The 27,069-nt window shown below is 44.1% G+C and overlaps 1 protein-coding gene across 1 annotated transcript; it reads left to right on the top strand.

Annotated features, from left to right (window-relative positions):
- The first annotated feature begins 29 nt into the window (after positions 1-29).
- Positions 30-26,875, top strand: SAXO2 (stabilizer of axonemal microtubules 2). Its single transcript, XM_040414071.1, has 4 exons — positions 30-155; positions 16,984-17,163; positions 19,271-19,473; positions 25,437-26,875. Exons 1-4 carry the CDS (start codon positions 118-120, stop codon positions 26,429-26,431), a joined length of 1,416 nt encoding a protein of 471 aa, XP_040270005.1. The 5' UTR covers positions 30-117; the 3' UTR covers positions 26,432-26,875.
- The last annotated feature ends 194 nt before the right edge of the window (positions 26,876-27,069 follow it).

Genomic DNA, 27,069 nt, shown 5'->3' with positions numbered 1-27,069 from the left:
ATAGGACGCTCGGCTGTTACTAGGCGACCTCCTGCGTGCTTAGTTACCAGCTCTCCTAGTGAGTGTGTCCTGACTGCAGCGCCACTTACCTGCTCTCTGACTGACCGCACCGGCGACATGAAGCGCAAGTGTATCTGCGAGATCTGCACCTGCGGGTAGGAACCAGGGAGACACCTGATGTGGGGGGAGCAGAGGGGCCAGCCTAGTGCCCACCCAGCTGGAAACATCAAGCCTGTCTGTCTGGCTGTTATCTATCTATCTATTTATCTCATATCTATTTATTTATTTATCTATCTATCTCATATCTATCTATCTATTACCTATCTCATATCTATTTATTTATCTATCTATCTATCTATCTATCTATCTATCTATCTAATATCTATCTATCTATCTATCTATCTATCTATTACCTATCTCATATCTATTTATTTATCTATCTATCTCATATCTATCTATCTATCTATTACCTATCTCATATCTATTTATTTATCTATCTATCTATCTATCTATCTATCTATCTATCTATCTATCTATCTAATATCTATCTATCTATCTATCTATTACCTATCTCATATCTATTTATTTATCTATCTATCTCATATCTATCTATCTATCTATTACCTATCTCATATCTATTTATTTATCTATCTATCTATCGCAAAAATCTGGCAGCACTAAATCCAAACTTAAACAAAAACAAAAAAAGGGGTGCAGCAGGCCTGAGGGGACGAGACTATTGCCCAGTATACAAAATAGCAAAAAGGCAGCATTGCAAAATCAGTAAAAATGAAAAAATACTTTTATTCACCCATCCGGATAGGCAACATTTTGGCTCAGCCCTAGAGCCTTTCTATCTATTACAGTATATCTATTTTATGTTATCTATTTAGATAGACAGATATAAGATAGGTAGATAGATAATCATGAGATTGTTATTCAATTGCAGGCATTTGCTCATTCTATTTTGCTATTTTTGACAAATTGAGGCAGGAGCCACATTTGCACAGAAATTAGTGACGTGTTGCCATGTTGTGCTTCTTGTTTGCGTTTTGCTCCAGGATTTCATAGGACTGCCAGATTTACTAACATATACCAAAACCGGTGGAAGAATCCACCTTGATAACAGCAGGCGGAGATTTGCTCTTCCGCCAAGAGATGCTCCATATTTATTAGGAGACACGCACCTCTTAATAAATTTAGCGCATTTCACTCCAGTGTGAAACGTGTCTTTTTCCGTTTTTATACACGGCTCTCTCCGGACCCCCTGATACGGATGAGGAGGACTGGTAAAGATGAAAGAAGGGGCAGTTACCAATAGCAGCCCGTCAGATAACGCGATGGGCTGCCGTCGGTAACACATTCACTACACGCCTGCTGGACATTTGGCCGGACTTGTATAATCTGAACCAAATCACCATATATTTATCAGCACTGGTGTAAAGTGGCTTATAGCAGCCAAGCCAGGTGTGCTTAAGAGGGCGCGGCAGGTACAGAGAGAGCACAGCCTCTGGGTGTAACGGCAACGCCCCCATTGCTCCTGGAGTCTCATTTGCATATATTAAAACATAATTTTTCTGAGCAATGCGGACACATAGGTACATGGGACCAACACAGATGTCTTCATCTGCCAAGTGCACCTTTCATAGGTACCAATCTGCTGACAGACGCCCTTTAAAGCTAGAGCTGCACCACAACTTTTTGAAGGCTTTTTCTATACAGTAGTCAAACCCTAAAGAAACTATTTCTAAGCAATGTCCATGTAACTCACACAGTATCTACCGCTTTTTAAACTCACTCAGAAATCCTGTCACATAGTAATTCGAAAAAGATAGGGACTCGTTTGAATGGAGAAAATTGGAAGAGATTTTCAAGCTCCTCAATAAATTCCTATGGGCATTTTTTGTAGTCTAAAGAAGTTACATAAGGTATGTAAAAAAAAATTGCTTTTTAGAAGTCACACAGTGCCTTGCAAAAGTATTCACCCCCCCCCCCCCCTTGACTTTTTCATCTTTTGGTGCCTCACAACCTGGGATTAACATGGGTTGTTTGAGGATTTGCATCATGTAATTTACAGAACATGCCCACAACATTGAAGATGTTTTTTTATTGTGAAGCAAACAACAAATCGGACAAAATAACAGAAAAAGTCAATGTGCATAACTATTCACCCCCCTAAAGTCAATACGTTGTAGAGCCACCTTTTGCGGCAATCACAGCTCCAAGTCGCTTTGGATAAGTCTCTATGAGCTTGCCACATCTAACCACTGGAAATTGTACCCATTCCTCCTTGCAAAACTGCTCCAGCTCCTTCAAGTTGGATGGTTTGCGCTTGTGAACAGCAATCTTTAAAGAAGATACAGTATACTAGTAAGTGCAGGGGGACCCCTGGGCGCCGCTCTGCCCACTGATATAGTTATTTTTTAGTTTTTAAAGTGAAAGGTCCTCTTTAAGTCTGACCACAGATTTTCTATTGGATTGAGATCTGGGCTGTGACTAGGCCATTCCAACACATTTACATGTTTCCCCTTAAACCACTCAAGTGTTGCTTTAGCAGTGTGTTTGGGGTCATTGTCCTGCTGGAAGGTGAACCTCCGTCTTAGCCTCAAATAACACACAAAGTGGTACAGGTTTTGCTCAAGAATATCCCGTATTTAGCACCATCCATCTTTCCCTCAACTCTGACCAGTTTCCCAGTCCCATCCCCCCAGCATGATGCTGCCACCACCATGTTTCACTGTGGGGATGGTGTTCTTTGGGTGATGCGATGCGTTGTGTTTGCGCCAGACATAGCGTTTTCTTTGATGGCCGAAAAGTTCAATTTTAGTCTCATCAGACCAGAGCACCTTCCTCCATACATTTTGGGAGTCTCCCACATGCCTTTTCGCAAACTCACAACGTGCTTTTTATTTTTAGCTGAAAGTAATGGCTTTCTTCTGGCCACTCTGCCATAAAGCCCAACTCTATGGAGCATACGGCTTATTGTCGTCCTATGTACAGATAGTCCAGTCTCTGCTGTGGAACTCTGCAGCTCCTCCAGGGTTACCTTAGGTCTCTGTGCTGCCTCTCCTTGCCCGGTCCGTGAGTTTTGGTGGGCGGCCGTCTTTTGGCAGGTTTGCTGTTGTGCCATGTTCTTTCCATTTGGTTATGATAGATTTGATGGTGCTCCTGGGGATCATCAAAGATTTGGATATTTTTTTATAACCTAATCCTGACTTGTACTTCTCAACAACATTGTCCCTTACTTGTTTGGCGAGTTCCTTGGTCTTGATGGCAGTGTTTGGTTAGTGATGCCTCTTGCTTAGGTGTTGCAGCCTCTGGGGCCTTTCAAAAAAGGTGTGTATATGTAATGACAGATCATGTGACACTTAGATTGCACACAGGTGAACATCATTTCACTAATTATGTGACTTCTGAAGGTAATTGGTTGCACCAGAGCTTTTTATGGGCTTCCTAATAAAGGGGGTGAATACATACGCACATGCCAGTTTTCTATTTCTAAACAATAGTTTTATTTATATATTTTTCTCATTTCATTTCACCAACTTAGACTATTGTCTTCTGATCCATCACATAAAATTCAGATTAACAAAACATTGAACTTAAGGCTGTAATGTAACAAAACACAAAAAAAGTCAAGGGGGTGAATACTTTTGCAAGGCACTGTACATAGGGCGGTTTCACACACACAGCATTTTCGGGGGGGAAACACCACAATTTTTGTGGCAGTTTATGCTGAAGCCTCTTCAGCCAAAGCCATACCTGGGTTGGAAGAAAATGAGAAACGTAAAGGAAGGAGTTTTTCTCCTTCCTGTAAGAACCACTTCGGGTTATGACTAAAAACTGCTTCAAAAACGGCGTCAGCAACACTTTAAAAGAATGTGTGATGCAGTTTTCACACTGACCACAAGGCCTGATAATATGTGGAGACTTTGGGCCAGATTTGTCATTAGCTCAAGTCAGAATAATGGAGTGAAAAAGTTGCAAATTTTTGCGCAATTGCTAAAACTGCGCACAAATTTGCGACTTTTTTCTGCTCTGCACTATGCTCGCCAGTTTTCTGAAAGTGGGCGTGTTTTCCTATGTAAATGAATCTCTAGACAGATTTACTATTGGGACTATTTAAAAAGTCGCAAAAAAGTCACAAAAAAATGCGCAATTTCACTCCAGTAAGGACCATGCTTATCTTATGAGACTTTTTAATAGAACATGCGACTTTTTCGTAAAGACGTGCGACTTTTGTAAAGCTGCTTACTGACGGATAAACTGCTACCGTCAAACCACATTTATTACAGTCTTAAAGGGCCGATCATAAATCTGACTTGGCTAAACTGACTTTAGCCGTATGTGAAAGTGGAGTGAGCTGTCAGAGTGATGATAAATCTGGCCCTTTGTGTTCAGTACAGATAACTTTTCAGCAGTCATCTCATTATTATTACAGGCAAAATTACAGTGACAGATATCACTTCGGTATAGATAAGGCTAGGTGCACTGCAAAAAAAAATAAAAAATTCTATTGCTGAGTTCAGCAAAAGGCAGCAGTATTTTGTGCGGCTAAATGCTAGTATTCACACCGGAAACCCGACAGTCCCCATTATAGCGAATGGGATCCACTGAACCTGGGCAATGTCTGTCATATGAGGAATCTGGTGGATCTGGTCTTCTGTTCCTCCCAGAGCAGAATGCCACTTAGCCATTCACGAACGGAGATATCACAGCTTATCTGCTCCCTCCTGACCTATACATATAGTAAAATGGAAATAAAAAACAAATCACCAAAAATTCTAAAATATAAAACTTAATTCAAACAACAGGTCACTTTCTGATGACAGTTTCCCTTTGAACAAAGGTATCTGCAAGTAAGCATGTCTCCTTGATTAACCCCTTTCGGAGCGTCCCATGTAAATTTACGTAGGGCATTTAAAAATGGCGCACGTTTGCGAATGGAGCAGGCACCATAGCCGCTAGGTGCCTGCTGTTTTAAACAGCAGACACCCGGGTCTAATGTATGCGATCAAATATGACCACGGCATCTGGGAAGTTAAAGACCGGAAGGGCACGCTCCTGGCCATGCTCTGGCTCCCTCTGGCGAGAATCGGGGGAGCCGGATGCAGTGTGTGGCAGGTCTTGTACTCAGGAGTGGTACAGGGCTGCTGCACACTAGTTCCTATAAAGAGCCTGCCTGTGGCAGAGCTCCATAGGAACTTAGTGTAATTGTCATAGACTCCAATGCTAATGCATTGGATTCTATGAAAAAAATTATTGCTTGTCATAGTTCCCTATGCAAACTATAAAAAAGTGTGAGAAAAAAAGGAAAAAAAAGTTTTCAAAAATATAAAAAATAAATAAAAAGAATATAAAAGTTAAAATCACCCCCCTTTCCCCAAAATGTAAAATAAAAATACATAAATAATGTAAAAAAATGACATAATGGGCATCGTGTATGAAAACACCCGTACTATTAAAATATAAAAATATTTCTCCCATTAGGCAAACAGGAAAACAGGAAAAAAAAAGTCAAAATGGCCGATTCGCTATTTTTTAGTCGCTTCACCTCACACAAAAAAAAATGGAATAAAAAGTGATTAAAAAATACACACCCCAAAATGGTATCAATGAAAAGTACAGATCATCCCGCAAAAAAATTAGCCCCCACGAAGCTCCGTACCCATAAAAATAAAAAAGTTATGGGGGTGAGAACATGGCAATACAAAGGAAAAATGTGTTACTTTTTTTAGTATTAAAATGCAAGAAAAACTTTACATATGTTGTATCATTGTAATTGTACTGACCTGGAGAATAAAACTATCTTCTATAGCTTTATATGTGATGTTATATGGATGTGCTCTTCTTATGTCTGTAGTTCACCTTCATCTAGACTCTTTAGTCTTCACTAATTGGCAGCGCACCTCCATTGGTTGGTAGCAGAGTTGTAGTTCATTAATAAATAGAGGCGGGGGGGGGGGGGTGTAAATGTAAAATAGAAAACTCCTTTATCACTTTTAAAATGTCCCCCAGTGCCCCTTGCTATGAACCCTGGTGGGCCTGCAGCAGTCATGTGCAGCCCATCATAGCCTTTAGCGGTGACATGCCGTTTCTGCACACGTGACTATTGAGGCTGCTGATTGGCTGCAGCAGTCACGTGACCTGTGAACATGACGTCATTACGACAGGCTCACAGGGACTGGAGCGGTGGAAGCAGGACATTGTAAAGTGTACCTGCACTTTGAAAACATCTTTTCATATACCATAGAGACATATCAAAAGTTCTGATCAGTGGGGGTCCGAGTGCAGAGACCCCTGCTGATTGCTAGGAATAGGATAGAGAGTTCCTATGGAATCGAGATGGGCTCATAGATTTTCGTTTGGGTCCGTGTCCTGCAGTGAGGAGAAAGAGCACAATATGTGAGCGCTTCTCTCTCCTTGTTCTAGTGATCAGTGGGGGTCTCAGCACCCAGACCCCCACCAATCAAAACTTTCCATATCTCTATGACATGTCCCTGTACTTTGATGTGAGTAAGGTGCATTTTTCTATTTTCTTACGCCTCCCTCCCTCCTATTCTCCTGGATAGGTCATCAGTATCTGATCGGTGGGGGTCCGACACCTGGGACCCCCACCTATCAGTTGTTTAGAAAGTTGCAGTAGTGCTGTGGCCTTCTCTGTGCTCACCAAGTACAGCTCTGTACATTGTATAGCGACTGTGCGTGGTATCGCGCTCAGCCCCTTTTACTTCAATGGGGTTGAGCTTCTCCAAGGCCACGTGACTGATGAACGTGACGTCACCAGCCTAGAGAAAGCTGCAAGAAGGCCGCAGCACTCACAGGAGCACTGGTGCCTTCTGAAACCGCTGATCGGTGGGGGTCCCGGACCCCTCGATCAGTATTACAATCTTGGAAAACCCCTTAAATGTTGGGAGAACCTACCCATTTTGGTGGGAAGATGACCCTATCATGTTTATGGTGATGTGACAGTGATGTCAGGAGAAAAAGGGGTCAAGCTGTTGGATTGCAACATTTCCAATCCTTCACTTGTCAGGGGGGGTAAGTCCCCACCAGAGGAGGCCTGGCAGTGGCTTAACTGCCCCTCACCCATGTAAGATAAGACAAGTGTGCACCTACAGGAAGTGCAGAATTATTAGGCAAGTTGTATTTTTGAGGATTAATTTTATTATTGAACAACAACCATGTTCTCAATGAACCACAAAAACTCATTAATATCAAAGCTGAATATTTTTGGAAGTAGTTTTTAGTTTGTTTTTAGTTTTAGCTATTTTAGGGGGATATCTGTGTGTGCAGGTGACTATTACTGTGCATAATTATTAGGCAACTTAACAAAAAACAAATATATACCCATTTCAATTATTTATTTTTACCAGTGAAACCAATATAACATCTCAACATTCACAAATATACATTTCTGACATTCAAAAACAAAACAAAAACAAATCAGTGACCAATATAGCCACCTTTCTTTGCAAGGACACTCAAAAGCCTGCCATCCAAGGATTCTGTCAGTGTTTTGATCTGTTCACCATCAACATTGCGTGCAGCAGCAACCACAGCCTCCCAGACACTCAGAGAGGTGTACTGTTTTCCCTCCTTGTAAATCTCACATTTGATGATGGACCACGGGTTCTCAATGGGGTTCAGATCAGGTGAAAAAGGAGGCCATGTCATTAGATTTTATTCTTTTATACCCTTTCTTGCCAGCCACGGTGTGGAGTACTTGGACGCGTGTGATGGAGCATTGTCCTGCATGAAAATCATGTTTTTCTTGAAGGATGCAGACTTCTTCCTGTACCACTGCTTGAAGAAGGTGTCTTCCAGAAACTGGCAGTAGGACTGGGAGTTGAGCTTGACTCCATCCTCAACCCGAAAAGGCCCCACAAGCTCATCTTTGATGATACCAGCCCAAACCAGTACTCCACCTCCACCTTGCTGGCGTCTGAGTCGGACTGGAGCTCTCTGCCCTTTACCAATCCAGCCACGGGCCCATCCATCTGGCCCATCAAGACTCACTCTCATTTCATCAGTCCATAAAACCTTAGAAAAATCAGTCTTGAGATATTTCTTGGCCCAGTCTTGACGTTTCAGCTTGTGTGTCTTGTTCAGTGGTGGTCGTCTTTCAGCCTTTCTTACCTTGGCCATGTCTCTGAGTATTGCACACCTTGTGCTTTTGGGCACTCCAGTGATGTTGCAGCTCTGAAATATGGCCAAACTGGTGGCAAGTGGCATCTTGGCAGCTGCACGCTTGACTTTTCTCAGTTCATGGGCAGTTATTTTGCGCCTTGGTTTTTCCACACGCTTCTTGCGACCCTGTTGACTATTTTGAATGAAACGCTTGATTGTTCGATGATCACGCTTCAGAAGCTTTGCAATTTTAAGAGTGCTGCATCCCTCTGCAAGACATCTCACTATTTTTGACTTTTCTGAGCCTGTCAAGTCCTTCTTTTGACCCATTTTGCCAAAGGAAAGGAAGTTGCCTAATAATTATGCACACCTAATATAGGGTGTTGATGTCATTAGACCACACCCCTTCTCATTACAGAGATGCACATCACCTAATATGCTTAATTGGTAGTAGGCTTTCGAGTCTATACAGCTTGGAGTAAGACAACATGCATAAAGAGGATGATGTGGTCAAAATACTCATTTGCCTAATAATTCTGCACGCAGTGTATATGGGGGGAGATCAAAGGGAATAGCTGCCTGCTGAACAAAAGTTCCACTGTCTAAAGTGTTTGGCCTGCTGTGGGTTCTGAGCTGCTGAAGTGACGTACCTGCAGGGGTTCATCACTTTTCGGGTTTATTTCGCCTATTTTTGCTAATATGACGTGTGAGGACGGTAGGAGAACAATTTACAATGCAATTAATTGTAGAGGTGAATGTATGTCTAGAGGTTGATAATGGGGTGGGGTGAACGTCATGTCTACTATAGAGAGGTTTAGTATCTCAGCACTTGACACCGGTAGGTCAGGAATGGTCCATGTGTGTTGAGCAGTTGCCTAGTAGTGTAACCTGGGTGCGCCCATCATGTGCTGTACACAGTTACCAAGGAAAACATATCCACAATAGCTGTGTTGTAATGGCATCCCACAACTGACACTTGTCATCACATCCCGCTACAGGACCATTAGCAATACTTACTAGCACGTCATCAGGAACACAGAACTACAGTAAGTCAATATAGTAATGTATAAATTACAGGTAGCATGAATGATTAGACAAAACACGGCTGTTACTATTAAAGGGGTTGTCCAGCCATTAATATTGATGACCTAAAGAGATGGCCTTGCGGGTCGCCCGGCGGTCGTTTCGCGGCGAACTTTACGCATTCGCGATTCAACGAACATGCGAACATATGGCAATATTGGCATGCGCCATATTTTTTTGCATAGCGCCGAACTTTGACCCATGACACATCCATCAGGTGGGACAGGACAGCCAATTGAGACGTTTCAGCACATGGACACCCCCCCCCCCCCACCCTATAACAGAACCCGATCTGGCAGCCATTTTACATTCTGTGTTTTGCCAGTGTAGGGAGAGGTTGCTTTGTGGAGCAGGGACAGGCTGATAGGGACACCAAACGCTAGATAATAGGGCCACAAAAATCCTTTTAAGGACTGGTATAGGTGTGCTATCGATAGATATAATATACTGTACCTTCTAACATAGAAAGTATATTATAGTGTATTTGTATTGTGCAGCAGTTGTGTGCAGTTCTGCTGAGATACCGCAGCTAGATAGAGGGACAAACGATATTAGAGTAACTAATTGCAACGGGTGTGATATACCTGTTGCCCCCCAAAAAACTGCTTGAGGGGTGTGATATACCTTCTTCCACAAAATCCTGATTGAGGGGTGCTATATACCTGTTTCCGGCAAATACTGATTGAGGGGTGCTGTATACCAGTTTCCTCCAAATACTGATTGAGGGGTGCTATTGCTATATACCTTCTTCCACCAAATACTGATTGAGGGCTGCGATATACCTGCTTCCACAAAATACTGATAGAGGGGTGTTATATACCAGTTTCCACCAAATACTGATTGAGGGGTGCCATATACCTTCTTCCACAAAATATGAATTGAGGGGTGCCATATACCTTCTTCCATCATATACTGATTGAGGGGTGCCATATACCTTCTTCCACAAAATACTGATTGAGGGGTGCTGTATACCAGTTTCCTCCAAATACTGATTGAGGGCTGCAATATACCTGCTTCCACAAAATACTGATAGAGGGGTGTTATATACCAGTTTCCACCAAATACTGATTGAGGGGTGCCATATACCTTCTTCCACAAAATATGAATTGAGGGGTGCCATATACCTTCTTCCATCATATACTGATTGAGGGATGCCATATACCTGTTTCTGCCAAATACTGATTGAGGGGTGCCATATACCTTCTTCCACAAAATACTGATTGAGGGGTGCTATTGCAATATACTTTCTTCCACCAAATACTGATTGAGAGCTGTGATACACCTGCTTCCACAAAATACTGACTGAGGGGTGCCATATACCTGTTTCCGCCAAATACTGATTGACGGGTGCTATATACCTTCTTACACTAAATACTCATTGAGGGGTGCTATTGCTATATACCTTCTTCCACCAAATACTGATTGAAAGCTGTGATACACCTGCTTCCACAAAATACTGATTGAGGGGTGCCATATACCTGTTTCCGCCAAATAGTGATTGAGGGTTGCTATATACCTGTTTCCGCCAAATACTGATTGACGGGTGCTATATACCTTCTTACACTAAATACTCATTGAGGGGTGCTATTGCTATATACCTTCTTCCACCAAATACTGATTGAGGGCTGCAATACACCTGCTTCCACAAAATACTGATTAAGGGATGCCATATACCTGTTTCCGCCAAACACTGATTGATGGGTGCCATATACCTTCTTCCACAAATACTGCTCTTCTCTCGGGACTTAGGCACAGGGTCATTTAGAAAATGACAGGCAGAGGAAGAGGCAGACCGTTCCGCAGGGGTGGTGGGGGTCGGGCAGGTGCACCAGGCCAGAGACTAAGTGGGAAGTTGGAGAAGGCGCGTGCGATTACATCAAAGGGCGCACCGGAGTTGGTTGAGTGGCTCACTCAGCCTTCCGCTTCTGCACCCTCCTCATCATCTGTATCTGCACCCTCCTCACTCTCTGCTGTGTGCACCCCTAAAGACACCACCACCACCACCATAGCCCCTCCACTCGAGTCAGAGGAATTGTTTTCCCATGCATTCCCAGACCTTACCGATGCACAGCCATTCTTGACATCAGATGAGGAAGAAGAGGTAGCAACGGCCGCCACCCAGCGGTCTGACGACAGTACCCAGATCGGCCCAAGGAGGGTGGTTCCCGTTGTTGCTGCCTACTCCAAGATCTGTAATGTCAGTGGTGGTGAAGGTGACGATGATGACGTGTTGATGGACGTCACGTGGGTGACCACAAGAGAGGAAGAGGAGGGGAGTTCAGAGGGAGAGACGGAGCAGCAGATAAGGAGGAGAAGCAGGAGAAGCAGGCAGAACTCGCAGTGCAAAGGAGGCAAAAAGCAGACTGCAAATGTATCTGGAGCGAGCCATCCACCATGCACGGTCACATCTTGCGCTCCCAGAACGCCGGCACATGGCTCCGCAGTGAGGGCTTTTTTTAACTTGTCAGCTGCTGACAATAGTGTTGCCATCTGCAGTCTATGCTGTCAACGCATAAGTCGCGGTAAGCCCAACACTCACCTAGGGATGACCGCCTTAAGAAGGCACCTGGCCTCCAATCACCGAGCCCAGTGGGAGCAACGCTGTCAGAACCCACAAATCCACACTCCCGGCGCTCCACGTCCTGCCTCTTCTCCTTCTCCTCTCTCCTCCCATTTGTCCTCCTTCACTCCACATTCCACCGTGCCGTCGTCGCGTTCATCTGGCACAAGGCAGGCTTCCGTGGCCTAAATGTTCAAGCATAAAAAAATTATGACGCTGGATAATCCTCTTGCCCAACGGCTGACCGCTGGCTTGTCGTTTTTTTTCTCTAGCCACATAATCACACCCCGGTCTCACTCCTCTGCCTCTCATTATGGTGGCATATGAACCACATTCACCATAAGGACCTTCTGTCACAGGCTCATTTGACTGTGCCCCCCCACTCAGTACTGTGCCCCTCATTCCGTACTGTGCCCCTTTATACCCTGCATTGTGCCCTTTTACCACATCCTGTGCAGTGCCCCTAGTCATTCCCTGTACTGTGCCCTCTTATACCCTTTTTATCCGGTCACGGTATGGCGGTGTTATCCGGTCACTGTACAGAGGTGTTATCCGGTCAATGTATGGCGGTGGTATCCAATGACTGCTGCACATTTGTATACATCAAACCGATAGGAACTAAAAAATTTCTAGGCTCCAGCAGGGCACATTTTTGAGAGTTTCCTTTTAAGACGCATAAAAATGGCCCCTGATTAAAATACATATTTTTGGGGGAAATTTTTGCCAATGATCCCCGTCTGGTATGTCACTGTCCATGTTGTGGGACTATTTGTGCACTCGTAGTTTGTATTTGGTGGCTGCAAATATGACCTGAAGGTTTTTCAGATTTTCCTGCCATTAAAGTGAATGGGGCCCGCCGCGAACGCACGGTTCGCGAACATTTGATCGCGAACGCGCGTTTACGAAACGTCCTGGCCGATGTTCGTCCATCACTAATGACCTATCCTCTGGACAGGTCATCAGTATCTGATCTGTGGGTGTCCAACCCCCGGGATCCCCTCCAATCAGCTGTTTGAGAAGACACCAGTGCTCACAGTAGTGCCACAGCCTTCTCTCTAATTACCATTACGTTGTATAGTGGCCGTGCTTGGTATCACGCTCAGCCCTATTCACTTCTATGGAACTGAGCTGTTCCTACACCACGTGACTGATGAATGTAACATCACATGGCCTAGTGAAAGCAGCGAGAAGGCCGCGGCGCTACTGCAAGGTGTCAGACTCCCACCAATCAGATACTGATGACCTATCCAAAGGATAGGCCATCCATATAAAAGTCTCAGAAAACCCAATTAAGGGCTCATGCACACGAACATATTTTTTGTCCGTGTCCGGTATGTGGAACCATTCAACGGGGCAGAAAAATAAATGACTGACTGCATGTCTCCGTATGCATTCTCTTTCAGTATGACCGCAAGTCCATTCCGCAAAAAAATAGAACATGTCCTATACTTGTCTGTTTTGCGGACAAGTATAGGCACTGTTACAATGGATCCGTAAAAAAAAAACAGATGCAATACGGATGTCATACGGACATCATCCGTATTTTTTTCAGATCCGTGTTTTGCTCTTAAGGCCACACGTTTTTTTCATCCGTGTGCTATCCACATATTTTGCAGATATCACACTGACCCATTCTTTGCTATGGGGCCGCGTGCAGCCATATTTTCTTGCACATCCTTGTGTCCGAATTGCAGACGAGAATAGCCAATTCTATTGATGAGAGTGAAAAAAATATGGAATACAGAAGGTACCCGTATTTTGGGGATCTGAATTACAGACCTGGAAATGGGCGTGTAGCCTGAACTATCACACAATCCATAGTAATATAGGAAATAATAAGTAGTATCACGTACGGTTCTCGAAATGGAAGAAAATGGCTTGGTAACCTCATTGAGGCAACTAACCAAAATATTGCATGCAAAATGGTCTTGTATAGGGTGGTCTTCTCAAAAGGACATGGCCACCATGCATAGCATGTCATGGAACTGGAAATTAAGCCACAGAGAATTGGGGCTTCCGGCGGAGCTGGTCTTTTGCTCAGGTTGTAAAATAGAGGTCACCCCAACACTGTCCAGTAGAGGTCGCCATAAGCTCTGCCTTGTATCTGCACCTGTAATTGCTAGCTGCTGACACACTGCTCAGAACTCCTTTTCATCTTGCACTGGAGTTAACTGGTTGTGTGCTGTCTTGTATTTATCACAAAATGTAGTCATAAATAAGTATATAACTAAAACTCATTATTACTCACTTGCATAAAGCTCTTTACCACATTGCACATGGCGTCTGATCAGCCTGCAGCATGTGATAGAGCAGGAGGAACTGAGCAGATTGATGTCATTTTAATAGGGGAACATCAGCCTAACCTGTATTCTTTTCACTTTAATTCCTGCTCATTCTGGGTTTAGGAGTCCAGTGTACACGAACGTTGTTTGGATCCACATCCAAGCTGCATTTTTTTGTGGCTCAGACGCGGACCCATTCACTTCAATGGAGCCACATAAGATGCGGACAGAACTTCGCGTGCTGTCCACAGCCGTACCTCCGTTCCATGCCCCCCCCCCCCCAAAAAAAAAAAAAAAAGAGTCCTATTCTTGTCTGTATCACAGACAAGGATAGGAGTGGTCTATTGAGGGCCAGATCTTCCGTTCCGCAAAATGTGGAATGCACGCGGACGGCATCTTTGTTTTGCGGATCCGCGATTTGCAAATCACAAAACACATCACGGCCTTTCGCATGAGGCCAAATTATGTAGTAGAGAGGGGGAGATTTACTAATCACAATGTGCCAGAATTGCACCACAAAATTGGCGTAAATGCTTTCTGCCACGTTTATTAACCTACAGTACAGTCGTGGCCAAAAGTTTTGAGAATGACACAAATATTAGTTTTCACAAAGTTTGCTGCTAAACTGCTTTTAGATCTTTGTTTCAGTTGTTTCTGTGATGTAGTGAAATATAATTACAGGCACTTTATACGTTTCAAAGGCTTTTATCGACAATTACATGACACTTATGCAAAGAGTCAGTATTTGCAGTGTTGGCCCTTCTTTTTCAGGACCTCTGCAATTCGACTGGGCATGCTCTCAATCAACTTCTGGGCCAATTCCTGACTGATAGCAACCCATTCTTTCATAATCACTTCTTGGAGTTTGTCAGAATTAGTGGGTTTTTGTTTGTCCACCCGCCTCTTGAGGATTGACCACAAGTTCTCAGTGGGATTAAGATCTGGGGAGTTTCCAGGCCATGGACCCAAAATGTAAACGTTTTGGTCCCCGAGCCACTTAGTTATCACTTTGCCTTATGGCACGGTGCTCCATCGTGCTGGAAAATGCATTGTTCTTCACCAAACTGTTGTTGGATTGTTGGAAGAAGTTGCTGTTGGAGGGTGTTTTGGTACCATTCTTTATTCATGGCTGTGTTTTTGGGCAAAATTGTGAGTGAGCGCACTCCCTTGGATGAGAAGCAACCCCACACATGAATGGTCTCAGGATGCTTTACTGTTGGCATGACACAGGACTGATGGTAGCGCTCACCTTCTCTTCCCCGGACAAGCCTTTTTCCAGATGCCCCAAACAATCGGAAAGAGGCTTCATCGGAGAATATGACTTTGCCCCAGTCCTCAGCAGTCCATTCACCATACTTTCTGCAGAAGATCAATCTGTCCCTGATGTTTTTTTTGGAGAGAAGTGGCTTCTTTGCTGCCCTTCCTGACACCAGGCCATCTTCCAAAAGTCTTCGCCTCACTGTGCGTGTAGATGCGCTCACACCTGCCTGCTGCCATTCCTGAGCAAGCTCTGCACTGGTGGCACGCCGATCCCGCAGCTGAATCCTCTTTAGGAGACGATCCTGGCGCTTGCTTGACTTTCTTGGACGCCCTGAAGCCTTCTTAACAAGAATTGAACCTCTTTCCTTGAAGTTCTTGATGATCCTATAAATTGTTGATTGAGGTGCAATCTTAGTAGCCACAATATCCTTGCCTGTGAAGCCATTTTTATGCAACGCAATGATGGCTGCATGCGTTTCTTTGCAGGTCACCATGGTTAACAATGGAAGAACAATGATTTCAAGCATCACCCTCCTTTTAACATGTCAAGTCTGCCATTTTACCCCAACAGCCTGACATAATGATCTCCAGCCTTGTGCTCGTCAACATTCTCACCTGAGTTAACAAGACGATTACTGAAATGATCTCAGCAGGTCCTTTAATGACAGCAATGAAATGCAGTGGAAAGTTTTTTTGGGGATTAAGTTAATTTTCATGGCAAAGAAGGACTATGCAATTCATCTGATCACTCTTCATAACATTCTGGAGTATATGCAAATTGCTATTATAAAAACTTAAGCAGCAACTTTTCCAATTTCCAATATTTATGTAATTCTCAAAACTTTTGGCCACGACTGTATATAGCCATCATACTTACCTGATCCTCAGTGCTGGGTCTCGGCTCGTTTGCTCCCAAACCTCTGTTGCTTGACTCTAGTCCCTCTGTGTAAATTTCTGGATTGATGCTGCTGCAACCAGTCACTGGCCACAGAGGTGATCTACTCCCCTTATGTCACATGAACATTTGACATAATGCAGGGGAGCAGAGGCCAGTGTTTGGCTGCAGCAACGTAAAACAGGAAGTTTACATGGAGGCCAGGGAGTGAACGAGTCGGGACCCAGCACCAAGGATCTGGTAAGTATGATCACTTACGCAGATTCCGCCAATCTGAGAGGTCTGGAAATTAGTGCACAACCCCTTTAAAAGCATGGCAGTTCTGCATACACAAAGGTAAAATAGCTACTCAATGCAAGGACAGAGCAGGAAAGCAGCTAGGTCCCTGCTCCTGTAAGCCGCTATGGATGGGGACACCATACGTGTAATTACACCTGATCACCACTGCAGGTAAACAGAGCAGAGAAGGTGATCGGCGGGGGTGTTGGGAGTCGGACCCCCGCTGATCTGATATTGATGACCTATCCTGAGCATAGGTCATCAAAGCGGACAACCTCTTGAATGCTTTTGGGCACCACAGAGGACATCTCCTGCTAATCGGAGAGCCATTGCAGAGAGTGCCCCCAGTGATGCAGAACTTGGCCCACTCATGTATCTGTTTGAACAGGCGCTACGTAATACCACATTTATGCTGTTGTAACTCATTTGGTACATCTCTAGGTAGTAAGTCGTAGATACTCATGGTTGTATTTTTTTGTCTTTTCTTTTGGCAGGCGTCACCGTTGCCCGCACATGCCAACTACAATTTTTGAGAAATCTGAGCAGCCTTGCCGTTTGACTGAATATGTGGAAAAATACCCTCAGTATGATAACATCCAACCGCCAAACAGCATGAAACCGAAGCATGAATACCAGGGGAACCATGGAAAGATGGAAGGAATAACAACCTTTAAGTAAACATATTACTATGATGTACATGGCCAGGGTTGTTTATGTCACACCACGAGGGGCTCCTAGACGTCCCCTGGTGCAGTGTTCCTAGTAGAGAAGTAGAACATCACATAGTTTGGAAGATGACAAATGTGTGGGTTCTGTTGCCTAATTATGTGGGTAAACTATATTTACTCATTTAGGCTACTTTCACACTTGCGTTCAGAACGGATGCGTCTGCATTATAGTTTAGAAAAAATTCTAAGTGTGAAAGTAGCTTCAGACGGATCCGTCCAGACTTTACATTGAAAGTCAATGGGGGACGGATCCATTTGAAAATTGAGCCATATTGTGTCAACTTCAAACGGATCCGTCCCCATTGACTTACATTGTAAGTCTGGACGGATCCGTTTGCCTCCGCACGGCCAGGCGGACACCCGAACGCTGCAAGCAGCGTTCGGGTGTCCGCTTGCTGAGCGGAGGCTGAACGCTGCCAGACTGATGCATTCTGAGCGGATCCGCGTCCACTCAGAATGCATTAGGGCTGGACGGATCCGTTCGGGGCCGCTTGTGAGAGCCTTCAAACGAAGCTCACAAGCGGAGCCCCGAACGCTAGTGTGAAATTAGCCTTATAGTACTATATTTATTATATACATTTGCTATACAAATGTGGTACTTCTGCACTGAAAAGTGAGACCCATCACCGGTGGCGTACATAGAGAAGTAAGGGCCAAACCTGGCCCCCCCACACAGGACAGAAGGGTTTCTGCCTAAACCCCTTTCAATGACCATTGGGCCGTTTTTTTCCACTGCTTCATTTGCTAAAAGTTGTTCCTTTAGAGCAGGCATCCTCAAACTGCGGCCCTCCACCTGTTGCAAAACTACAACTCCCAGCATGCCCGAACAACCTACAGGTATCAGCCTACAGCAGGGCATTGTGGGAGTTGTAGTTTTACAACAGCTGGAGGGCTGCAGTTTGAGGATGCCTGCTTTAGAGGGTAGAGTCCTGACCAAGTTTTCACCTCCGGTAGAAGAGGAGATGATCCCACCTGGGCCCCATAGCAGTCGCATGGTCTGCCGCTGTGTTAGTTATGCCCCTGACCATCACAGACTTATGCCATTTTATACATTTCAAATTTCAGTCAATTTCCATAAAGTCCATTTGAACAGAATCCCAACAAACAGACCTGTATCTTGCTCCAGTTATTTTTTAAAGCACATCTGTCAGCAGATTTGTACCAATGAAACTGGCTGACCTGTTACATGTGCGCTTGGCAGCTGAAGGCATCTGTGTTGGTCCCATGTACATATGTGCCCACATTGGTGAGAAAAATGATGTTTTAATGTATGTAAATGAGCCTCTAGGAGCAACGGGGGCGTTGTCATTACACCTAGAGGCTCTGCTCTCTCTGCAACTGACAAGGCCAGGCAGTAACAAAACCTCCTAAAATCGATCAAAGTGCAGAGGGTGCACCAGTTGCAGAGAGAGCTGAGCCTCTAGGTGTAACAGCCACGCCCCCGTTGCTCCTAGAGGCTCATTTGCATATATTAAAACATCATCATAGGACCAACACAGATGCCTTCAGCTGCCAAGTGCACATGTAACAGGTCAGCCAGTTTCATAGGTACAAATCTGCTGACAGATGTGCTTTAAAAGGGTTTTCTGTGTATATTTTTTTATGGGGCCAGAAGTTGTTAAAACTAAAGAATCAGTACTCAGCAATCCCCTGTGACTGCCATTGTACAGTTGCTCCGAACCCTCTGTTTTACACTTCCTGTCCTGGCTTGAGACAGCCGTAAATGCTAGGTAAGGCCCTCTCATCCATTAACTGGCTGAGACGGATCCCCACTAAGGCCAGTGATTTCCTAACCGTTTCCGGCTGTGTCAAGCCTGGTCCTGAAGTGCAGATCAGCTGAGGAACGGCAGTTCTCAATTGCTGGAGGAGGTAGTCACCATCATCGGAGGTGCACTTTAACTTTGCTATCTGTAGTGTGTATGGTATTCCTGTGAATAAATCTACAGTACAACTGTCAATTGCATATACTCTAGATGCTGAATACTTACTGTTGAGAGTAATTAAGCTGTATTGTCTTCTGAATGCTGTGACACGTATGGGTTTTTATGTTTAGGTCAGATTATATTCCATACGACGTAACTAATCGTCCAGTACGTCCTAACCAAGAGTATCAACCAAAGCCTGGTCAGATTGACCTCGGAACAACCTATAAACAAGATTTCAACCCCTATAAGATCGAGCCAATGATTCCAGCACGGCCAGTGGAAAAGAGGCAAGCCAATATGGGAACGTTTGACACAAACCCTACATATAAAGGTAAATCTACAGTGCGGGAGAACAGATCGAGCAGAGGTATTCATGACCTACCCACAGGATAGGTCATCAATATCAGATTGGTGGGGTCCGACTACCGGTCCCCCTGTCGATCAGCTGGAAGAGGTAGTATTGCTTGCGCAAACCCTGCTTCTGCCTTGAAATTACCTGTGCACCTTATCATTTGCAGCGGCCACGCAGTGTAATTACAACTGCTCATCCTAAAATTACCCACGCGTCATCTTTTGCAGCCGCCGGACATTTTGTGGTTGTCCCTTGCCTTACATTGGCTAATGTGAGTTCACCTACATCTTGTCATAAGTTGCACAAAGTTACACAATTTGGCACATCCTGTTTTAGAAAAATCCACTTAATCCTCCTAGCTTGTCAATTGAATGGGGCTGAGCTGTGTCTAGGCCATGTGACCGATGGTCCTGACATTAGTGGCCTAGGGTAAGCAGCGAGAAGGCCGTGGCGTTCACAGGAGCACCGGGGCCTTCTCAAACAGCTGATCAGTGGGAGTCACAGATGCTGAACCCCATCAATCAAAGGATAGGTAATCAGTTACAAAGAGTTAGATAACCTCTTAAATTAACACAATTTGTAGGATTAGTAAATCTGCCCCATTGTCCCTTTCTTCACGTTAGAATGAATGGGTATGTCTTGGCGTAACTGATCTCCTAGCACCCCGATTGGGTACCTCCATTGATGGATGCTCCTAGTGCTTCCTGAGGGCTCCAAGCACTCCTCTTGACACCGTAACCACCACAGACCCCACGAACTGCCGGAGCTTGGTTGGGGTCTCGCCATCCTCCACCCACGCTGGACCCAAGACCGGGCTTCAGCTTCCAGTGGGTGAACCTCTCCTAAATCCAGAGAGCTTATACTCAGGGGAGTATTGTGATATAGCAATCCCCAAGAGTGTAGTTATTCCATCCCCCAAACATGAGCCAAGACTTCATGAAGGGGTAAAGCAGGTCTCTTTAATGAGCACAAAGGCATTTCTTATACACAGTTTTCCCCACAAGGTTACCACCCACGTGGACCTTGTGGAGCACAGGACACAAAGTCACAACAGCCAATCAACACAGTATTGTACAGTTAGACACTCCCAGCTAATGTACACAACCCCCCCTCTGCCTGTGATAGAATTAACAAAATACAGTGGGCATTGTCTGTGACGCAATCAACAAAATACAATGGGCATTGCAGGACTCTAGATGGCGACCAAAATGGTCGCCAATGCGACTTAGAATTTACAAATGGCGACAAGACTTTTTAGTCTTGTTGCCATTTGCGACTAGACCCGCCGCCGCAGCTCTGCCTTTGAATACAGCGGCGGGCACAGGAAATGATAGTTCTCTGCCCCGCCGCTGATGTTCTTCTCAGCAGCGCAGTGGAGAAGGAGTCTCTCCCTCCCCCCTGTGCTGCTGCTGCTGCCGCCGCCTCCGCCAATAAGAAGAGACGGGAGGAGGAGGGGCTGTGGCCACTGCGCCACCAATGAAGAAACCTGACCTGTAATACAAATACAGGAGGCGGGTGCCGGAATCAAATAGCCGGCACCCGACCTCTATGACAGGGAGCTGCGATCTGCGGCAGTTGAGTTAACCCTTCAGGTGCGATACCTGAGGGGTTAACTGCCGCTGATCGCAGCTCCCTGTCACAAAGGTCGGGTGCCGGCTATTTGATTCCGGCACCCGCCTCCTGTATTTGTATAAGAAACATTGGTGGCACAGTGCGCCCCCCCCCCCCAACACCCCAGTATAAGAAACATTGGTGGCTCAGTGGGAAGTGCCAATGAGGGTTAAAAAATAATTTAAAAAATTAACTCACCTCCTCCAGTTGATCGCGTAGCTGCCGGTCTCCTGTTCTTTCTTCAAGACCTGTGGTGACGTCACTGAGCTCATCACATGGTCCATTACCATGGTGATGGATCATGTGATGTATCATGTGATGAGCACAGTGATGTCACCACAGGTCCTTTGACAGGTCCTGAAGAAAGAACAGGAGACTATCAATTGGAGGAGGTGAGTTAATTCTTTTTTTATTTTTTAACCCTCATTGGCACTGCCCACTGCGCCACCAATGTTTATTATATTGAGGGGGGGCGCACTGCGCCACCAATGTTTATTATATTGAGGGGGGGCACACTGCGCCACCAATGTTTATTATACTAAGGTGTTGGGGGGGCAAACTGCGCCACCAATGTTTATTATATTGGGGGGCGCACTGCGCCACCAATGTTTATTATATTGGGGGGCGCACTGCGCCACCAATGTTTATTATATTGGGGGGCGCACTGCGCCACCAATGTTTATTATATTGGGGGGGCGCACTGCACCACCAATGTTTATTATATTGGGGGGGCGCACTGCGCCACCAATGTTTATTATACTGGGGTGTTGGGAGGGTGCACTGCGCCCCCAATGTTTATCATATTGGGGGGGCGCACTGCGCCACCAATGTTTATTATACTGGGGTGTTGGGGGGGCGCACTGCGCCACCAATGTTTATTATACTGGGGTGTTGGGGGGGTGCACTGCGCCACCAATGTTTATTATACTGGGGTGTTGGGGGGGTGCACTGCGCCACCAATGTTTATTATACTGGGGTGTTGGGGGGGGGCGCACTGCGCCACCAATGTTTATCATACTGGGGTGTTGGGGGGGGGGGGCGCACTGCACCACCAATGTTTATTATATTGACCTTCTACTAAGCATTCTGTATTAAAGAATGCTATTATTTTCCCTTATAACCATGTTATAAAGGGAAAATAACACAGTGAATAGACTTTCATCCTAGCAACCATGCGTGAAAATCACACCGCATCCACACTTGCTTGCGATTTTCACGCAGCCCCATTAACTTCTATGGGGCCTGTGTTGCGTGAAAAACGCACAACATAGAGCATGCTGCGATTTTCACGCAACGCACACGTGATGTGTGAAAATCACCGCTCATGTGCACAGCCCCATAGAAGTGAATAAGTCTGGATTTAGTGTGGGTGCATTCCGGTATTCTGAATGCCAGATCTGGCACTAATACATTCCTTTGGGGAAAAATGCTGGATCCGGCATTCAGGCAAATCTTCAGTTTTTTTCGCCGGAGATAAAACCGTAGCATGCTGCGATATTATCTCTGCCCTGAACAGTCAAAATGACTGTACTGAAGACATCCTGATGCATCCTGAACGGATTGCTCTCCATTCAGAATGCATTAGGATAAAACTGATCAGTTCTTTTCTGGTATAGAGCCCCTAGGACGGAACTCAGTGCCGGAAAAGAAAAACGCTAGTGTGAAAGTACCCTAAAATATTAGGTTTAAATCCCCCCTTTCCCAATTTTACATATAAAATATATAAACAATAAATAAATAAACATATTACATAGCGCTGTCCAAACTATTAAATTATTAAAAAATATCTCCTATGCGGTGAGCATTCGCCATTTTTTTGTCACCTTGTCACCCCAAAAAATAGGATAGGACTGTTCTATTATGGCCGAATGTTTCATAAAATGCAAAATGCACGCGGCTTTTTTCGGAGTTTTTTTTTTTTTTTTTTGCGCGGTATTGAGTATCGCAATACTTTTTTATGGTGACGAAAGCGAATCAAAATTTTGGTATCAAAACAACCCTACGCTGATCTGATCAGCGTAGCGTTGTCAAGATACCAAATTTTTGATTCGGTGACTAAAAATTTGATTTGGCTCCTAAATTTTTCAGTTCAGGAGCCAATGGCTACTAGGTATTTTTTTTAGTCTGGAGCACTGCATTGCCTGTGACACAATTACCAAACACAATTAACTTAATCACTCACAGGCAGAAAACACACATTTTCCCCAAAACACAGAAAACACCTCAAAACCACACATATCCCCATATACATCCATGGATAGCTCTGATCTGGGCGAACAACATATCCAAAAATCACCCAGATCCGAGCAGGGGTTCCCAAATTCCATGGAAGTCATATTTGACCGACCACAAGCATGGCTTTCCTGCCCAAAACAGTTCCACAGATTTAGGCTGTGCAGCCGGTCTATCTTCTCCTTCAAAGTTAGTATATGGGCCATAATCCTGAGGCAAGAGGCTTGCAAGCAGGCCCCTCCAAAACCCAGTGGCGAGGTTATTTTCGCCACACTTGGTCAGCCCAGAAATCCACTCAGGCTTTGATCCATATAATTTACAACTTTGCTAAATTGAAATGGTATCACATGCTCTGTTATTGATATTGAGATTTAATTTTTTTCTACTCGCGAAGTGCCATTTTTTGGTAAACAGCTGTTTATTGTCGCAGTGTCCAAAAGCAATAAAATCATTAAAGCATGAGTGACATCAGTACCTTGATATGATATTCCTTTAGTACACAAATTGTATTGCAAGCTCAAGTGATCTGCCCAGATGAGTCTAGATGTCGTTATTCCTTCTACAGTTGCAAGAAAAAGTATGTGAACCCTTTGGAATGATATGGATTTCTGCACAAATTGGTCATAAAATGTGATCTGATCTTCATTTAAGTCATTGTAAATGTTACCATGTTTTTATTGAACACACCATGTAAACATTCACAGTGTAGGTGTAAAAAGTATGTGAACCCTTGGATTAAATAACTGGTTGAACCTCCTTTGGCAGCAATAACTTCAACCAAACGTTTTCTGTAGTTGCAGATCAGACGTGCACAACGGTCAGGAGTAATTCTTGACCATTCCTCTTTACAGAACTGTTTTAGTTCAGCAATATTCTTGGGATGTCTGGTGTGAATCGCTTTCTTGAGGTCATGCCACAGCATCTCAATCGGGTTGAGGACAGGACTCTGACTGGGCCACTCCAGAAGGCATATTTTCTTCTGTTTAAGCCATTCTGTTGTTGATTTACTTCTATGCTTTGGGTCGTTGTCCTGTTGCAACACCCATCTTCTGTTGAGCTTCAGCTGGTGGACAGATGACCTTAAGTTCTCCTGCAAAATGTCTTGATAAACTTGGAAATTCATTTTTCCTTCGATGATAGCAATCCGTCCAGGCCCTGATGTTGGTGTGCTGTGCCTCTTTTTCTTAGTGTTGTGTGTTTCTTCCAAACAACTCAACTTTGGTTTCATCTGTCCACAGAATATTTTGCCAGTACTGCTGTGGAACATCCAGGTGCTCTTGTGCAAACTGTAAACGTGCAGCAATGGTTTTTTTGGACAGCAGTTGATTCCTCTGTGGTATCCTCCCATGAAATCCATTTTTGTTTAGTGTTTTACGTATCGTAGTTTCGCTAACAGGGATGTTAGCATATGCCAGAGACTTTTGTAAGTCTTTAGCTGACACTCTAGGATTCTTCTTCACCTCATTCAGCAGTCTGTGCTGTGCTCTTGCAGTCATCTTTACAGGACGGACACTCCTAGGGAGAGTAGCAGCAGTGCTGAACTTTCTCGATTTATAGACAATTTGTCTTACCGTGGACTGATGAACAGCAAGGCTTTTGGAGATACTTTTATAACCCTTTCCAGCTTTATGCAAGTCAACAATTCTTAATCGTAGGTCTTCTGAGAGCTCTTTTGTGCAAGGCATCATTCACATCAGGCAATGCTTCTTGTGAAAAGCAAACTCAGAACTGGTGTGTGTTTTTAATAGGGCAGGGCAGCTGTAACCAACACCTCCAATCTCATTGATTGGACTCCAGTTGGCTGACACCTCACTCCAATTAGCTCTTGGAGATGTCATTAGTCTAGGGGTTCACATACTTTTTCCACCTGCACTTTGAATGTTTACATGGTGTGTTCAATAAAAACATGGTAACATTTAATTATTTGTGTGTTATTAGTTTAAGCAGACTGTGATTGTCTATTGTTGTGACTTAGATGAAGATCAGATCACATTTTATGACCAATTTGTGAGAAATCCATATAATTCCAAAGGGTTCACATGCAAGAAAAAGTAACGTAAGAGGATACAAAATGTTTTACACTGTTTTTTTTTTTTTAGATGACTACAGACCATGGGATATCCAAAAAAGAGAACTTGCTAAGCCAGAACATTCTTACCAACTACCAAATGCGAAATTCGGAAATGCAACAACGTTCCAGGATGATTTTTTTCCTAAAGAAATACAACCAAGAGAAAGTTTCAAGCCACCTGGTTTAGCAAAACAGAGTGCCATGCCTTTTGATGGCACTACAAGTCATCGTACTTCATATGTTCCTTATGATATAGAACGTAGGGTTCCAAGACAAAAGCAGGAGTATAAACCCAGCAGTCAACCATTTGAAGATCTCACCACTAATCGTCTCAATTTTAAAGGTGCCCTTGGAGAAATAACAAAAAGCTTCAAACCTGAGTATAATAAAGTTGGTAGCGATGCCCGATTTGATGGTAGCACTGAATTTCGGGATAGCTTTCAGCCATGGCAAGTTCCTCCACACTATGTCCAAAAATCTCTGGAATATAATCCACCTACTACTCATATGGATCTAGGCACTACATCTCATCTAGCTTATGTACCACACCAGCTGAGTTATGTTGCCCCAATTCGACCAGTGTCTCATGGAAGAAGAACCAATGTTCCTTTCCAAGGAAATTCTACAATGAAGGAAGATTTTAGGGCCTGGGAAGCAAGACGTCAAGAAATGATCAAGAAAGACCATCAGATTCCGAAGCCTACTGGAAAATTTGATGGGTTAACTACCTTCAAGTCCCACTATCTTCCCTATGAAATCCATCCAACTGAAAGTTTTAAGCCTTCCAATGGAGCACTTCGAAACTCAGCCCCGTTTGAAAGTGGAACTTTATACCGTTCAGATTTCACACCCAAGCAGAATCAAATTTGCCCTGCAAATTACCCATTGCCACCAGGATATGTCTTTGAGAGTGTTGACAGCCGTGGTCACAAAATGTTTAGGAAGATGCTTACTCCGGAAAAAAATTCGTTTTCCAGTACAAATGAGAAGAACCTTGCAAAAGCGATTGCTGTCATATCATAAATCAGATGTGCCCTGAAAATGTTAAGAAAACCTTCACATCTTGTAATGTTCTTTTTTTCTATGGTTTTTAACAGTTTTAATGACAAGTATTACAGTATTTATATACTCATTTGAAATTCACATCTACTAAAAATATATAACATGATAAAATGTATGTTACAATGACAATAGATTCTGACTACTAATGTAGAAAGCTACTGTAATGGATTTTCCTATCAAACTAACTTTAACATATAACAGCAAAAACTAAAAAGTTAGACCTCTTCCACCTCCATCTTTAGATTAACTCCTATGACTTTAAGATCTCTATAAAATGTCATGCAAAGTGAAATTCATGTCCTTTTCTCCCCCTTAACAGGGTATTTCTGAAATTAAAGGGGTTATCCCACATGAGTCACTTAAAAAAAAAAATCAGACATCATTGTACATACTAATGTCTTTCTGACAAAGCTAAAGTTAGCCCTGTACCTCACATGGATCCAGAGCTCCCCCCATTTATTGCTCCAATTGCTCTGCTAGATTCTCTTAGGCTCAATTCACACCTGAGCGTTCTGAAAGGAGCGCTCTGTATGCGCGATTGTACGGACGTTTACAAGCGCGCATACAGAGACAAGTGTGCACACAGTGTCGCGCGTTCC

Source organism: Bufo bufo, chromosome 1 (genome assembly GCF_905171765.1).
Source record: "Bufo bufo chromosome 1, aBufBuf1.1, whole genome shotgun sequence".
NCBI classification, from domain to species: domain Eukaryota; kingdom Metazoa; phylum Chordata; class Amphibia; order Anura; family Bufonidae; genus Bufo; species Bufo bufo.
Note: the sequence above shows the minus strand (reverse complement) of the source record. Positions and strands in the feature narration are given on the sequence as shown.